This window comes from Muntiacus reevesi, chromosome 8 (genome assembly GCF_963930625.1).
Source record: "Muntiacus reevesi chromosome 8, mMunRee1.1, whole genome shotgun sequence".
Lineage (NCBI taxonomy): Eukaryota > Metazoa > Chordata > Mammalia > Artiodactyla > Cervidae > Muntiacus > Muntiacus reevesi.
Genome location: NC_089256.1, coordinates 48763202 through 48778169, shown reverse-complemented (window position 1 = coordinate 48778169; position 14968 = coordinate 48763202). Strand labels below are relative to the sequence as shown.

The window sequence follows — 14968 nt, the reverse complement described above, 5'->3', positions numbered from 1 at the left end:
GAGGATCCTCTGGAGAAGGGAAAGACTACCCACTCCAGTGTTTTGGCCTGGAGAATTCCATGGACTGTACAGTCCATGGGGTCACAAAGAGTCAGACACGACTGAGTGACTTTCACTTTGACTTTTCACTTTCACTTTCACCTATCAATAAAGCTGAAATAAAAGCATAAGTAATACAAATAAGTATATACACACATATAAAAAGTTATAAAGTAATTGGAAATATACGTATATTAAAAATCTGAAGACATTAAAATTTTAATGATTTTCATTGAGTTGGATTGTGGGAGACTTTTATTTGGTAAGTTATTTGTTTTTGTAACTTTCTGATTTTTCATATTAAGCATATATTATTTGTATCAGAAAAAATAGAAAAACTTAAATGCATAAGCCAGAAAACCAACTTATACATACTTTTTGGAAAATATGATTATTGCTTTAGATGTTTTTCTCTATTTAACTATGTTCTCTCATTACTTGTAGAAAATAAATATGTTATTGAACATTGATTTTGTAAGCAAAATCAAGCATACTATTGAAGTGTACTTTGTAATTTTTTCTTGAGGTATCTGAAGCTCACCAGAGGCTTTTCGAACCCTATATTGGCACTAATTCAACTAACTTACTCAGCTTCCATTTCTTTTATCAAATTCCTCAAGAGCATAAAGGGTTTTAGGGACATGTTTCAATATTAAAACAACTTGTTAATTACATATTTATCTTTTGTCCTAATACATTTAGAGACATTTCCTAGACATTTTAAGGCACATTTCTTTTTTCCTAAAGTATTTTTGTTTATTTTTTATTCTTTTGTCTTTTCAAATTCTGTTTTATCTTCTTGGGGGGGCGGGGTTCCTAAATTTTTTTTTTTTTTTTAAGAAATAAAAGATCATGGAAAAAATGCTGTTAAATCACAGCTTTTCATAACACCAACTATTAGCAGATTAAAGTAATTGAATTTTAAAATTATAAATACATGTGTTAGAGAAGCAACAGTATAAGCAGAAATGAGAATTTCTGTTTTTTTCTCTCTACAAACACCACTTATGTATTAAAAAAACCTAACATTTACTGATTTTCCTATTTATAATTTAGAGATTATGGTTATTTAGGAACTTTGATAGAAATTCTCTAAAAAGCATATGTTAAAAGGGCAAAGTTTGCTTAGAAAACTAGAAACAAGGGTAGTGTTATAAAGATGACTAACATTTTACCTTATATACTTTTGTATTATCTGAATTTTAAATAAAATACATGAATTACATTATAATAGGAATGTATTTCCACTGGATAAAGGTTTTATTAATTAATTTTGAAATAACCACAGATTCACAGAAAATTGCTAAAAAATTAATTTATAAGAAGGTTCCTTGTAATTTTCACCTAGTTTCAGGGTTTAATAAAACTTTTTCTATTTTTTTTTGTACCCTGGTGGGATTGCGCTTTATAAATAGCAGTTGTTTGTTTTAATTAATAGTATACATTTATGATCATTGTATAAAAAGTAGAAATTTTAATGAAATAAATTTGAAATTAGAGATAGAAACTGAATCGAGAGAGGTATGCATATGTGCATGCATGTGTACCAGGTCACTTCAGTCATGTCTGATTCTGCAACCCCATGGACTGTAGCCCACCAGGCTCCTCTGTCTATGGGATTCTTCAGGCAAGAGTACTGGAGTGGGTTGCCGTGCCCTACTCCAGGGGATCTTCTGAACCCAGGGATTGAACCTGTGTCTCTTATATCTGCTGCATTGGCAGGCAGGTTCTTTACCACTAATGCTACCTGGAAAGCCCCAGAGAGAGGTATGAATTTTGATACAAATTGAAGATAAATCATACATATTTAAAGTCTGGATTCACTGTAAGTTAAATGCCCTTGTAGTTAACCTTATCTCTGGTCTGATTTTCTGTTTTCTCCTGTGGGCCCAGCAATGCAGAGTCTGTTGTGGGGGTAAGTGGCCCTGTGGAGCAGTGGGTGTGCCAGACCAAGAGGGAGTCCGGGACGCAGACTTCGTTCTTTATGTTGGTGCTCTGGCCACTGAGAGGTGCAGCCATGAAAACATCATCTCTTATGCAGCCTACTGTCAGCAGGAAGCAAAAATGGACAGGTAAGCTTCCCCCCAAGACTTATTCCCAAGATCTAATATAAGAACTCTTAGGGTGGGCACAGCATTGTAAAGTAATTAGCCTCCAATTAAAAAAAAAAACTCTCAGGGTGGGGAGGGAGCTGTGGGGGGGTTTAGGATGGGGAGACACGTGTGCACCTGTGACCGATTCATATTGATGTATGGCAAAAACCAGGACAGTATTGTAATTATCCTTCAATTAAATAAATTTAAAAGAACTCTCAAAGCATATTCTGAGTGTTTAGAGTACAGGGAGTTTGCATTTGCCAGATTACCCTCCTCCAGTAGTAAGAAACAGCATACTGCTTGGATGTGGGTGTGGAGGGGAAATCAAGTTATAGGACTGTTATGCATATGGTAATATGAGTAAAGAAAAAGTCTGCTGTCAATAGAATTTTCTTTGGAAGTGATGAATACTTCTCTAAGGAAACAGTCTGAACTTTAATTTTAGCACTTTTGTGCTAAACTTTTAAGATGCTGAAAATAACTATTCACCTAATTTTCCTATCACTTGATATGTCCTTCACTTAACTTAGTTATTTCTTAAAAATTTAGAATCCTCCTTTTTATTTTTAAAATATTTCAAAAAAATTTTTCTCAGTGAAGCAGTCTTGAAATAAAGTTGTTACGTATACAGAGGATTGCCTGTAACACACCAGACAAATCAGTCAAAGGCAGTAGAAACTGACATGTCTCAGTATAGATTGTGTGTGACATTCTCAATTCTAAGAGAGTTAATGTGACTTGTTCATTGTTTGTAAGGACCATTGGTGAGTTCCTGAACATTCATCTACCAGTCAAAATACTAACTGATTTTAAAGAGCTATTTCACTTCTATCAATATCTAATTAATTTAAGGGAAAAAAGTGAAATTATTAGTAGAATCAAGTAGACAGTACAAAGGAAACACTAATATATACTTCAGGGTAATACTGTCAATACTGAGGTTAAAATCAACATAATGGATTATGAAAGCAGTCTGTTAGCTTGATACCATATACTTGTTGATCCATGAAATAAACTCAAAAATCTTTAACTTCTGAATGCTGAGAATGCTTCAAGTGAAATATTTAATATATTACTGAAGAAGAAAGTACTAGATAGTTTTGCAGATGTATATGTTCTGTTCAGTATTCTTAGAAAAGAATATACGTATTTAATAGAATGTTCAATTTTTTCCTGAGAAGCTATCATTAAATTTATGATATTTTATAATGAATAGTGTCTCAATATCAAGCAAATATGGTATTTGAAGTGCTAAATGAATAAGCTATTTAATGAAATGAGACACATCTCAAAGTAGATGTCTTTGAGAAATATACCTTCATAATAGCAATGTTGCAAAATCATGGTTCTTTATCTTAATTTGACCTAAGCCATATGGATTGTGCATACACCCATACACAATTTCATTTTATTATACTGTTGAGTATCAAACATTGCAGAACAGTGTACATAATATGATTTCATACTTGCTTTAAAAATCTGCTTATGGATTTGAACATGCTAAGGTAAAAGTCAAAAATAATTAGGATTACCAGCTATGCTAATTTTCTCAGGAGTACCCTTATTTTAGACCTAAAAGCCCCATAACCTAGGAAATCCCTCAGTTCTGGGCAAACGGGGATTGAAGGTCACTCTAAAAATAAAAACATCCCTATTGTTAATAACAATTACTTTTGTTAATGGAATTTAGTGGTGGTAAGCTGTAAAATAAGGAATTTTTCTTTCATTCTTCCTACATTTCTGTCGTTTGGATATATAGCTCTTTCCAGTGAGCTTTTATTACTTTTTTTAAACAGAAGACAAGTTAAAGTGAGCTTTAAAAAAAGAAAACAGAAGTGAACTTTATGTATCAGGAACAGAATGGGTTCCCAGGGGAAGTAGGGAGAATGATATAAAATCCCATGTTGAGATGGGTCTAGATTAGTTCATCTCTTTTTAGCACCAGATAATACTGAAAGTACTTAAAGTATTTAATTGTCTTTTAGGGAGAGAGTCCAGCATAGGAGTTATCAGATAGGTGAGAATCCTGTAGCCCAGAGATTTGTTTCACTTTCAAAGCCCTGCTGTTACGTTTGTTTAAGGCACTTGAACATTTGGTTCCCTTTAGGTGTGAATGACTAGCTGAAAGAATAAACATTCCTTGTGTCAGTGAATTTGAAGCTGTTCATGTTTGTCTTCTCATACCTGGGGAAGATTCTGGTTTCTTAGAAGAATGTTGACCTTAAAAGAAAGAGCAATATCTTAAGTTGGTGTTTTTGAATCTTTTATGATAGAAGTGGCACTTTCCTTCAAAACTGCTATATTGCATTAATTCATTCCATAAACATTTGAGTGCTTAATATGTTGCCAGCAGACTAGGTGAACAAAAAGGCACATGTACCTGCCTCGTGGAATTTACAGATTACAGAGGGAGTCAGGTACTAGTTAAATACAGTTAGAGACTTGTGACTTCAAATATGATAAATACTTTGTAGAAAAAGACAAGGTGCTGCGACATAAAAGAGAAAAAAAGAAGGCAAACATAATTTAGATGAATTGGACAAAGAAGACCTCTTTGAAAAAGTGAAACTTTAGATATAAGCTGACAGTTATCAGCATCAGCCACATAAAGAGCTGGATAAGAGTTTATGTTAGGAAAAAGCTGTGTCTACCTGTTGGTGTTGAGGATGAGAGCTTCAGGAGATGCACTGGAGGGAGAAGCAGATAGGGCTGTTTTATTCTAAATGCTTAAGAAGTCCCTGAGGGTTTGAGCCTGACAGAGACATTTATTTTGTATTTTAGAGGTCACCAGGGTAACATTTTGGTGAGTAAATTATAGTCATAATTTTCTAAGTGTAAATCTGTTGTTTTCAAGTATGAAAAAAGAAGTGCACTGTGTGGTTTTTTTCTTTTCTTTTTTACCTACATAAGGCTTTTTTTTTTTTTTAACCTACAAAAACCTGTTACTTTGTAAATAAGCTATCACTATTTGGGGAAGTTTGTGACATTTCTGTGGTAAAATGTTAATGTAGTGTTGGGAGAAAAAACCTTGGGGTTCCTTTTTTTATTTTTTTTTTTTTTTTTTTTTATTTTTTTTTTTTTTTTTATAAATTTATTTATTTATAGGCTGTGCTGGGTCTTTGTAGTTGTGCTGGCTTTTCTTGAGTAGCAGTGATCTCTAGCTGCAATTTGCAGGCCCCTCACCATGGTGGCTTCTCTTTTTGCAGAGCACAGGCTCTAGGGTGTATGGGCTCCATAGCCATAGCTCGGGCACTGTAGAGCTCAGGCTCTGTAGTTGTGGCTCACAGGCTTAGTTGCTCTGTGGCATGTGGGATCTTCCCAGACCAGGGATCGAACCCATGTCTTTGGCATTGGCAGGTGAATTCTTTACCACTGAGCCACCGGGGAAGCCCCAGAAAAAACCTTGGGGTTCCTTATATTGCTGTTTGGCACAGTTTTTGAAAGACAGATGCATGGTGAAATTGAATTACTCTAGGTCCCAGTCAGCTCTTGGATTCTCAAGTTCTAGGCTCATAAAGAGATATAGAATTTTATAGATTCTAGAAGGTACAAAATACTGTATGAAAGATGATGATAGGAAGATAAAAATCTTTATGTTAATGAAGGTATTGTTGGAACAGAAGGAGGAGGATAGTGAAATGGAAATAAGAGGGTTCTGTAACTTGCAGCAACCTGAATGATTTGCTTATTGTCTGTCCTATTATATAACTATTTTCCCTCTCTACCTACTTGTCTGTCCCTGTCCCTGTACATATAGTGAAATGCTGAAGTCAGAAATGAGTTTTGCGAGTAAAATAGTGTTAGAATTTAGTTTTCCAGTTCATTCCCTTTTTTGGTAGATATTGACCTATTTTACAAATTCACACTGAAGTATAATTAACTGATTCTTTCCTTTCATGGGAACAAGTGTTGATTAGCTGTATCACAGGGAAAAACAGGTATAAGTCTTGGAAATAAAATATAGTGAAAGTTAGATGTTATGTTATAAAATGACATTTGATATTTAACAAAGATTTTTCTGACCTTAATCAGTTTTTGATAGAAAAATATAGGTTAATAGATATCATAGTACACACTGTTCTGGAATATAATTAAAAATTCATTGTCTGTTTTAACAGGCCAATAGCAGGATATGCTAACCTGTGTCCAAATATGATCTCTACCCAGCCTCAGGAGTTTATTGGGATGCTGTCCACAGTGAAACATGAGATTATTCATGCACTGGTAAATTTTGCTGTTAACTATTACTCTTTCCTTCATGCCTTGAGTTTTTTTTATTATACTCTCATTTTAATTATATATTAAAATTTAAGATTATGTGGCTTTTTAGATTGTGTTCAATAAAACCTAGTTGATTAGGCCTCTGCCAATAGCCGATAGAGAATTTTTAATGTTTAGGATAGTGGCTAGGTTGAGTTATACTACTAAAAATAATTAAAGTAAATCCATTGGATAAATAGGAGTTTTGAAAAAATGATTAAGCTTCTTAAGAAGACTTAGTAATTAAAAGTGATATCTAGGGACTTCCCTGGTGGTCCAGTGGCTTAAACCCTGCGCTCCCAATGCAGAGGGCATGGGTTCAATTCCTTGTCAGAGAACTAGATCCCCACGTGCCGCAACCAAGACCTAGTTCAGCTAAATAAATTAACAAATCTTTAAGGAAAAAAAAAGTGATATCAGGTTATAGATCTGTCTTCTCTCTTTTAGAGATCTCATTTCTAAAAGTCTTCTTGATCTATTTAGGCTTTCTAAATTTTATATATACTAACTGATTCAGAACTTCTTTTTGCTTTTCCCCAATCAGTCCAAAGTAGTAAACTTTTACACGATGCCTGGGGAATTAAATGAAGTTGCCTAAGACCTAGGAAATGTCTTCCTGATGTCTTTCATGTGTTTAGAAAATATAATAGATGGGAGTAAAATGCAATGATTAAGAGAGAGAATACATCACACAGATCCAGGTGTGAATCTCCTTAAGCTAAAAATCTTGGGGGTCTATTAGAAATTATTTAGCCTTTATAAGTCTCCATTTCATCTATAAAATGAAGATAGTAGTACATACTAGAGTGGATTTTTTTCTTGAAGTTTAAATAAGATAAAGCATATAAATGGTTTAGTACCATGCTCTACAGAGTAAGGTATAATAAAATTAATGGCTATTCTTTATTAGTCTTTTTTCATGAGCTATCATGTATGATTTGTTTAAATCAGCAAATACCTGAATAATTCAGTGAAACTCTAGTGTATACAGATAGCTCTTATGTTTTTCAAGTAAGGAGATTCTAAAATGAATCATGTTTTCCTTTTACTAAAAAAGTAAGTCGAACCTGCTATCGTGATGAAAGACAAACATCATTCAAAAAAACATTTTCAGCCTTAAGCTCCAAAAGCTGTAGATACTTGATGCTGAGAGAACCAGAAAAAAACCCAGCAGTTTTTAAATCTAATGTATAAGTGAACACGAATGCAGAAGTCCCAGACATGAGGTAAATTGAATTATAAACAGGCAGGTCACAAAGAAAAGATCCAGTTGGTCAAGAAGTATATGAGAACACATTGAGATTTATTTTAGCAGTCAGGGAATCTCAGAGTCAAACACCATTGAATGTAAAAGCATGCATCAGAGTTACTATGTATGTTGACTTTTTTTTAATAAAAATAATAAAAATTTATTTCAGGAATAAGATGAAACAAATGAAGCACAACTCAGCATCACTCAAATGGTGTGAATAGAAACTGCAAAAAAAACAAATCAGTAATTTTACTGATGTCTAATTATGATGAAAATGATTCTAAATTTGACTGATATTTTAAGTATTTATATTGACAGGAAATCAACTAGCTATATTGTCATAATATGTATATTGACTTTAAGGTAGTAATTACCTCTGGGAAAAGAGAGAAGAGAAAGGGTTAAGGTAATGGGCCTTCAAAAATATTCTGCAGTGTTTTTATTTCTTTTAAAAAAGTCTAAAGAAAACATAGCAAAACTTATATCTTAAATCCTCTTAAACAGTGAACATAAGTTTCTTTTAGATTTTGAAACTTTTTTGTATATTTGTATTTTTAAAATTTCAAAAACCTAAGAAATTAAAAATATTAGTTTGTCTCAAAAACCATTCTGGAGGATGGTAAGAATTAAATGTTTAACAAATACATTTATTCTCTATAAAGTTATATATGCTCTAACTATCAAATACAGTCATTCCTGGTACTTTCAATACTAGATATGCCTTCTGAAATGTGTGTGCTTAGAAAAATTTTCAACTTGATAGGGAAGAAAAAAATGTGGATTTAGAATATTCTAAAGGATGAGGCACATCATACTATTTTAAGCTTTATATTACCTCAATGAATTGTATATTAAAAACTATTTAGATTTTCTAAAAAAAAAAACTATTTAGATTTTCTTAGCTGACTCCATTAAATATCCTTTGCATCTTCAGAGATTAAAAAAGAAGAAATGTAGGAATAAAAGAATACTCTGGATTCCATTAATCATTTTGGCAAGCCTTGAATGACACAGAGACCACAGTTATGTAAGCAAAGAAATTTGCCAAAGAAATTGATTACATGATCATTTGTGATTGTTAGTTATTTGAATATAAACTCTAGCATATTTTCAATGTTAAAACATACTTAAATTAGTAGTTACAAAAGTACTTTTTTTTTTAGTTATTTAGGTTAGGAAAGAAAGTAAAGAAATCTTACTAATGAAACTAATTTTTTTTTCGTTTTTTGCCCATTTCCTTATCTTATTTGGGAGGGGGGAGAATAGCAAATGGGACTTTGAATACGTTTATGTAAAGTATGTATTATCTTATTAAAATTGAAGACTTCTTAAAAATATTGTCTAAAAATGTGATTATAGACAAATTCACATTGTAAAGAAAACCTTTAGAAATACAGATGATTTTACATGTTACCACCAAAAGAACTACAGCTAACATTTCTATATATGTTTCCAGTCTTTTTTCCAGAGTATACATCCCCCCACATATGCATACATTTATAGTCATTTTTTAGGTATATATTAAGCATGGACTTTGGGATCAAAGTCTTTGAATTTTTATGAGTATTCTTATGAGCACACTCCCCTACTCTGAACTGTATTGTTAATTATTCTCAATAGTAGCATTCCCTCATTGCAGGTATAGAGTTTATTAGTAAGTTCATGTAAAGAGGACCACCTGTGATAAACACATCTTTAAACAAATAAATGCGTTGTCTATACCAACCAAAGAATGTCTTTACTATTGCTTTTGATTTTTTCACTTAGGAATTATCTCAAGTAATTGGAATTTAAAATTTATAATATGAATTAATTTCAGTCCTACTCTAGTATATGGCAGGTTCCTACAGAAATATTGCCATGATGCTTTTATGTGGTTATATCAGTGTTTTCTTTTGATAGTGGCATGTTGTGATATCTGTAGTCAGATTTGATATTTTTCACTGTAAGACATTTTGAACTTTTTCTTACAGGGTTTCTCTGCTGGGCTATTTGCATTCTACCATGATAAAGATGGAAATCCTTTAACTTCAAGATTTGCAGATGGTCTCCCACCTTTTAACTATAGGTATTTGGGTTTTTTTGTTCTTGTTCTCTTTCAGGAGGATGCTAAGACTAGAACCTGAGAATTCTTGTGTGTTAATTTCTACAAATAATAGTGGCTTTATGGCTAACTTAAGATTGTATATCCTATATTATTATAACAAGATAGGATATGAGGTTATTTAGCTTTACCTTTTCATTTCACAGATGAAACAGCTGAGATGGAGAAAACTTAAGTGACTTACCCAAAGAGCAAAGACTCTTCTTGCCAGGCAGGGCTCTTTTCCACAACTCTGTAGTAGCTTATATTACTTTACAGGAGAGTCAGGCCATGGGAGAATATGGGTTGGTTATATTTTGGCTTATTAATAGTTATTGTCTATACATTGCAATGTTTACATGTTAACTGTAAACTGTATTTTACAGTTTTTAAAAACTGTATTTCACATGTTACTAGTGATCTAGAAGTTCAGGGCCTAAAAGAAATAATACTAAGAAATACTTTAAAAAAGTTATTATATAGACTATCAGTCACAGAATTATAACCATTTGCATGGATTTATATATCTAATTTAAGAGCTCATGTCCACAAAAAGACATGTACATGAATGTTAATGGCAGTTTTGTTATTAATAAGCAAAAATGGAAACCATCCAAAGGTCTATCAATAGAGGAATGAATAAATAAATTGTAATATATTCCTATAATCAAAAACTACAAGGCCCTGAAAAGAACACATTATTGCTGCATGTAATAACGTGAACGAATATCATAGTTATAGGGTTGAACAAAAGAGATCATAGTCTAGTTGTATGAAGTTTAAAAACAGTCCATGATAAAAGACAGATGAGTAATTTTACTTGAAGCCATAGGCTATTAAATGCCATGCAAGTTGAACAGATTGAGAAGGCACATAAGGAAACCTTCTCAGCGTACTGACGCTATTCCATAGAGTAGTGAGTGGTAAACAGATATAGAATAAAAAATTAATTCTCATATGAAGATCTCCATTTAGGTAGCTTATTGTTCAGTTGCTCAGTTGTGCCTGCTTTGTGACCCCATGAACTGCAGCACACCAGGCTTTTCTGTCCTTCACTATCTTCCTGAGTTTGCTCAAACTCATGTCCATTGAGTCAGTGATACCATCCAGCCATCCTCTGTCGCCTCCTCTTCTCACTTCTAGGTAGCTAGAAGTGCATAATTATTAAAAACGGATAATACTTTATTCATCATAGTATTTTTTTAGAGTACATGTTAAAAAACAAAATTGTTAGAAACAAAATTGTAATGTAGAAATAGATGTTTTACTTCCTAGATTGTATTTGTTTGGTGGTATGGAAGAAGTCTGGTCTTTCCTAAGAATTGTGGTCTTTATAGGAAACACATAAGTAGTGAGAGTAGGAACATCTATGTAGTGATAAGGAGGAGAGAGATACCCACACATAAGGACCATTATTAAGCTGATCATTGCAGTACTTTCTTACATTTTGGATATTCCTTAAAAGCAGAAAATCTTACAGTATAAACGGAGATAACAGAGTAATAAATACAGATGGTAGACATAGAAAGAGTTGGATTTGTCCCTCACCTTTTTATTTCTAGGCTGCTATAGAGCTGGAGAGAGGGCATGGGAAACTGCCACAAAGCTTGCTGTTTTTCCTGAGATTCATCCGTTTTTCTTAAAGAAGTGCTTCCTGGATTGCTGCAAGCCTTTGGTTAATTCCCAGATTTCTGAAAAAAATTCGTTTGGCTAATTTTGATACTTTCCTCTTTGCCTTCATGAAGTTCAGTGGTCCTTACTCTGCCATCTTTACTGACATTTGTCTGGAATTTATTTCTGTATATGGGGTAAAATAGGGATTTTATCCTTAAAATAGGGATTTAATTTTTTCTTGTTGGATAATCAATTATAAAATGTATAATTTACTTTACAGCACAATTGTTAAGTAAATTATACTTTCTCAGTAAGTTTAAGGGCTTCCCCAGTGGCTCAGTAGTAAAGAATCTGCTTGCAATGCAGGAGACACAGGTTCAGTGCCTGGGTTGGGAAAATGCCCTAGAGAAGGAAATAGCCACCCACTCCAGTATTCTTGCCTGGGAAATCTCATGGACAGAGGAATCTGACAGGCTACAGTCCATGGGGTTGCAAAGAGTCAGACACAATTTAGTAACTAAACAACAACAGCAAAATTAAGTTAAAATGTCACCTTCTGTTAAGTCTTGTTATATACAGTACTTAGATATCTCTCTAGATATACTTTTGTTTTATTCAGTAAATTTGTTAAGAGGAAATAATTCACTGTAATCTTAGCCCAGTATTAGCTATTTGAATTTGAGCAAGTTACTTCATCTCTCTAAGCTTCTGTCTCTTTATCTGCAAAGTAGTGATGATAATCTCTTAAAGTTACTGAAAAGATTAAATTAGAAAATGGTATCAAGTCTTTGCTTGCACTTGGTGTCAAATATAAGGTCAGATATTTTAATTTCATATTGATATTCATAAACACTTCTACATTAAAGTGGTGACAAATTTGCAAGAAGGACTGTATTTTTATTCTTTAATTGCAGTCTTGGATTATATCAATGGAGTGATAAAGTAGTTCGAAAAGTGGAGAGACTATGGGACATTCGCGATAATAAGAGAGTTCATCACACTGTTAATCTTCTAGTAACACCTCGTGTTGTCGTGAGTATTACTGAGCTTCATGTCTCATGAGCCGTCTGCTCTTTTCATTCATTATGGTCCTTTCTTTACTAATCATTATTGTTTAAGAACTAATGATTAAATTTCAAATCTTGTAGTAGGAAACATAAAGGCAGTACAGTAAAGCTGCAGGCCAAGAGACATCTGAGGAAGGAAAATTTAGCAATGACTCAACGGCTCCATTCTACCCACCGCTTTAAGTTGTTATACCAGTGCTCGGTTGTGATACCCCAAAGGATCACTTGTACTATTTGTATAATTGCTGGTCATTTCATTTGGAATCAGTTTTATTCAGGAGGATCTGCATAGGAACAGACCAACAGGATGTGTTTGTTGAGAGAGAAAGAGATGAAGAGATTTATTTTAAGGAGTGGCTGATGTAGTTGTGGAGGTTTATTAGAGAGTCTAAAATCTGATGAGGTAGGCTGGCAAGCTGAAGAAATAGGGAAGAGTTGCAGTTTGAGTCCAAAGACGGTCTACTGGCAAAATTCCTTCTTGCTCAGGGTTGAAGTCAGTCTTTGTTCTATGAAGACGTTCAACTGACTGGCCCATTTATGTTACAGAAAGTGATCAGCTTTACTTAAAGTCCACTAATTGAAATGTTAATCTCATCCAAAAACACCTTCACAGAAGCATTCAGAGTAATGTTTGATCAAATAATGTTTGATCAAATATGGGGCACTTTGCCCCAGCCTGGTTGATATATAAAATTAATCATCTCACTCGCTTATTTAATGACAGAAACTTATTCTCCCTACCGCCTCTCTTAACTACATATAGCTCTTTCTGAGCTGAACTTTTGCACTGCTCTCGGAATACTGCCCATCCGTGTACTTCATACTCTTAACTGATGTACAGGTGAAACCAAAAGAACAAAATTGTTTTCTAATGAACAACTTATTTTTCTAAACAAAGACTGTGTCCATAATTTGAGCAGTTTATACCTGCGTTAAAATCATTGTTGACACAAAAGTTACAAATAGCAATCATACCAGTCTATGACTTTTTAAAATATATGACTTAAAGCCATAATCTTCAAATAGAGGAAAAAATAATAAGAGAATAGTAGTTCAATAGCAAAGAAAAGTGTGAACGGTGTCAAAATATTTAATTATATTAAAAGCTATATTTTTAAAAGACATTCTGTCTTCTCATCAAAATAATTCCTTAGTGGCTACTTTATTTTATCCAGTGTGATAACGAGTTTGCCATTATGTTGTACTTTTGTGGGTTTATTTATTTATTTATTTTCTGATTCTTAGGATGAAGCACGAAAACACTTTAACTGTCCAATTCTTGAGGGCATGGAACTTGAAAATCAAGGTGGTATGGGCACCGAGCTCAACCATTGGGAAAAGCGGTTGTTAGAGGTCAGTTTATTTGAAGATGCTACTGGACATATTTTTTCTTTAAGAAAATAGATACACTAATGTAGTTTTTTTTTAAATAGGTTCATGCATTTATGCAGCTTTTTTCATTTAATAATATACTTTCCAAGGAATTACAGATGCTTCTGCTGTAATACAGTGTATGCTTTCCTAAGCAATCTCTTTCTTCAACATAAAAAATAGCAATTTGTGGGAAACACAAATACCAAGTCTTAACAAAAGCAATAAGTCATGATAAAAGTACTAGCTCAGTCTAAAAACACATTGTATTTCCAATAAATAAGCTCCTATATTTATTTACTTTAGTATTTCTTTTACCTTAAACAACAACAAAAAGCAAAGGGAGATCGATGGGAGACTATAAATCTAAATAATGGGGACAAGAGTAAAATGTAAAAAGAGTGAAGTGTGCAAAAACAGTGCAGCAAGTCCTTCTAAGACAGAGCGTCTGGCCCTGCTGAGCCAACTGGAAGAGCATGGAGCTTCATGCACAGCACAGCTGTCCTCTCTTGCCGTGTTCAGGTGTCTTAGTGTATTTTGGGTTTTTGTTTGTTTTTTAATTTTTATCTTATATTGGAACAGAGTTGACTCACAACGTTGTGTTAGTTTCAGATATACAGCAAAGTGATTCGTTTAGCTTCTGTTCCTCCACTGCATAAAACATTAAAATCCAGGAGAAATCGTTATGAACCAACATGATTCCATCTTATACTAATGTGATTCCCTTCTTTGCTAGTCTCATATGAGCTCATTCACATTACAGAAGTACATCCATTAGTAGAATATACTTTGTACTTGGATCTGTTTATTTTTAAATAGCTACATAGCGTTATATGTGGAGAAGGAAATGGCAACCCACTCCAGTATTCTTGCCTGAAGAATCTCATGGACAGAGGAGCCTGGAGGGCTACAGTCCTTGGGGTCACAAGAGTCAGACACGATTTAGTGACTAAACCACCATAGTGTTATATGAATGGGACAGTAATCCTATGTCAATGAATAATTATGTTTTAAATGTTTTCTCTTAAAAATGTTATAATGAATGATTTATTTATATCTTCAGTGCCGTACAGGAGTGGCATTCCAGTGTGTTCTTAGGTTCAAAAAACAGTCAGTCAAACCTGTGAACCCTAAACAGGTCACATTCAAAACATATTAGAAGGATACAAGAGAGAAAGTACAGCAT

At 33.4% G+C, this 14968-nt stretch overlaps 1 protein-coding gene across 2 annotated transcripts in view; it reads left to right on the top strand.

The window, feature by feature from the left end:
• Nucleotides 1-14968, top strand: part of LMLN (leishmanolysin like peptidase) — a 49043-nt gene that overhangs the window by 10678 nt on the left and 23397 nt on the right. For both annotated transcript variants that reach the window (XR_010664233.1, XM_065943133.1), the window contains exons 6-10: nucleotides 1933-2111; nucleotides 6254-6359; nucleotides 9621-9715; nucleotides 12259-12376; nucleotides 13657-13764. Coding sequence is in view for 1 of the 2 variants with exons in the window: in XM_065943133.1 (XP_065799205.1) it covers nucleotides 1933-2111; nucleotides 6254-6359; nucleotides 9621-9715; nucleotides 12259-12376; nucleotides 13657-13764 (606 nt within the window). In the remaining variant the exon portion in view is untranslated. The remainder of the gene's footprint in view (nucleotides 1-1932; nucleotides 2112-6253; nucleotides 6360-9620; nucleotides 9716-12258; nucleotides 12377-13656; nucleotides 13765-14968) is intronic.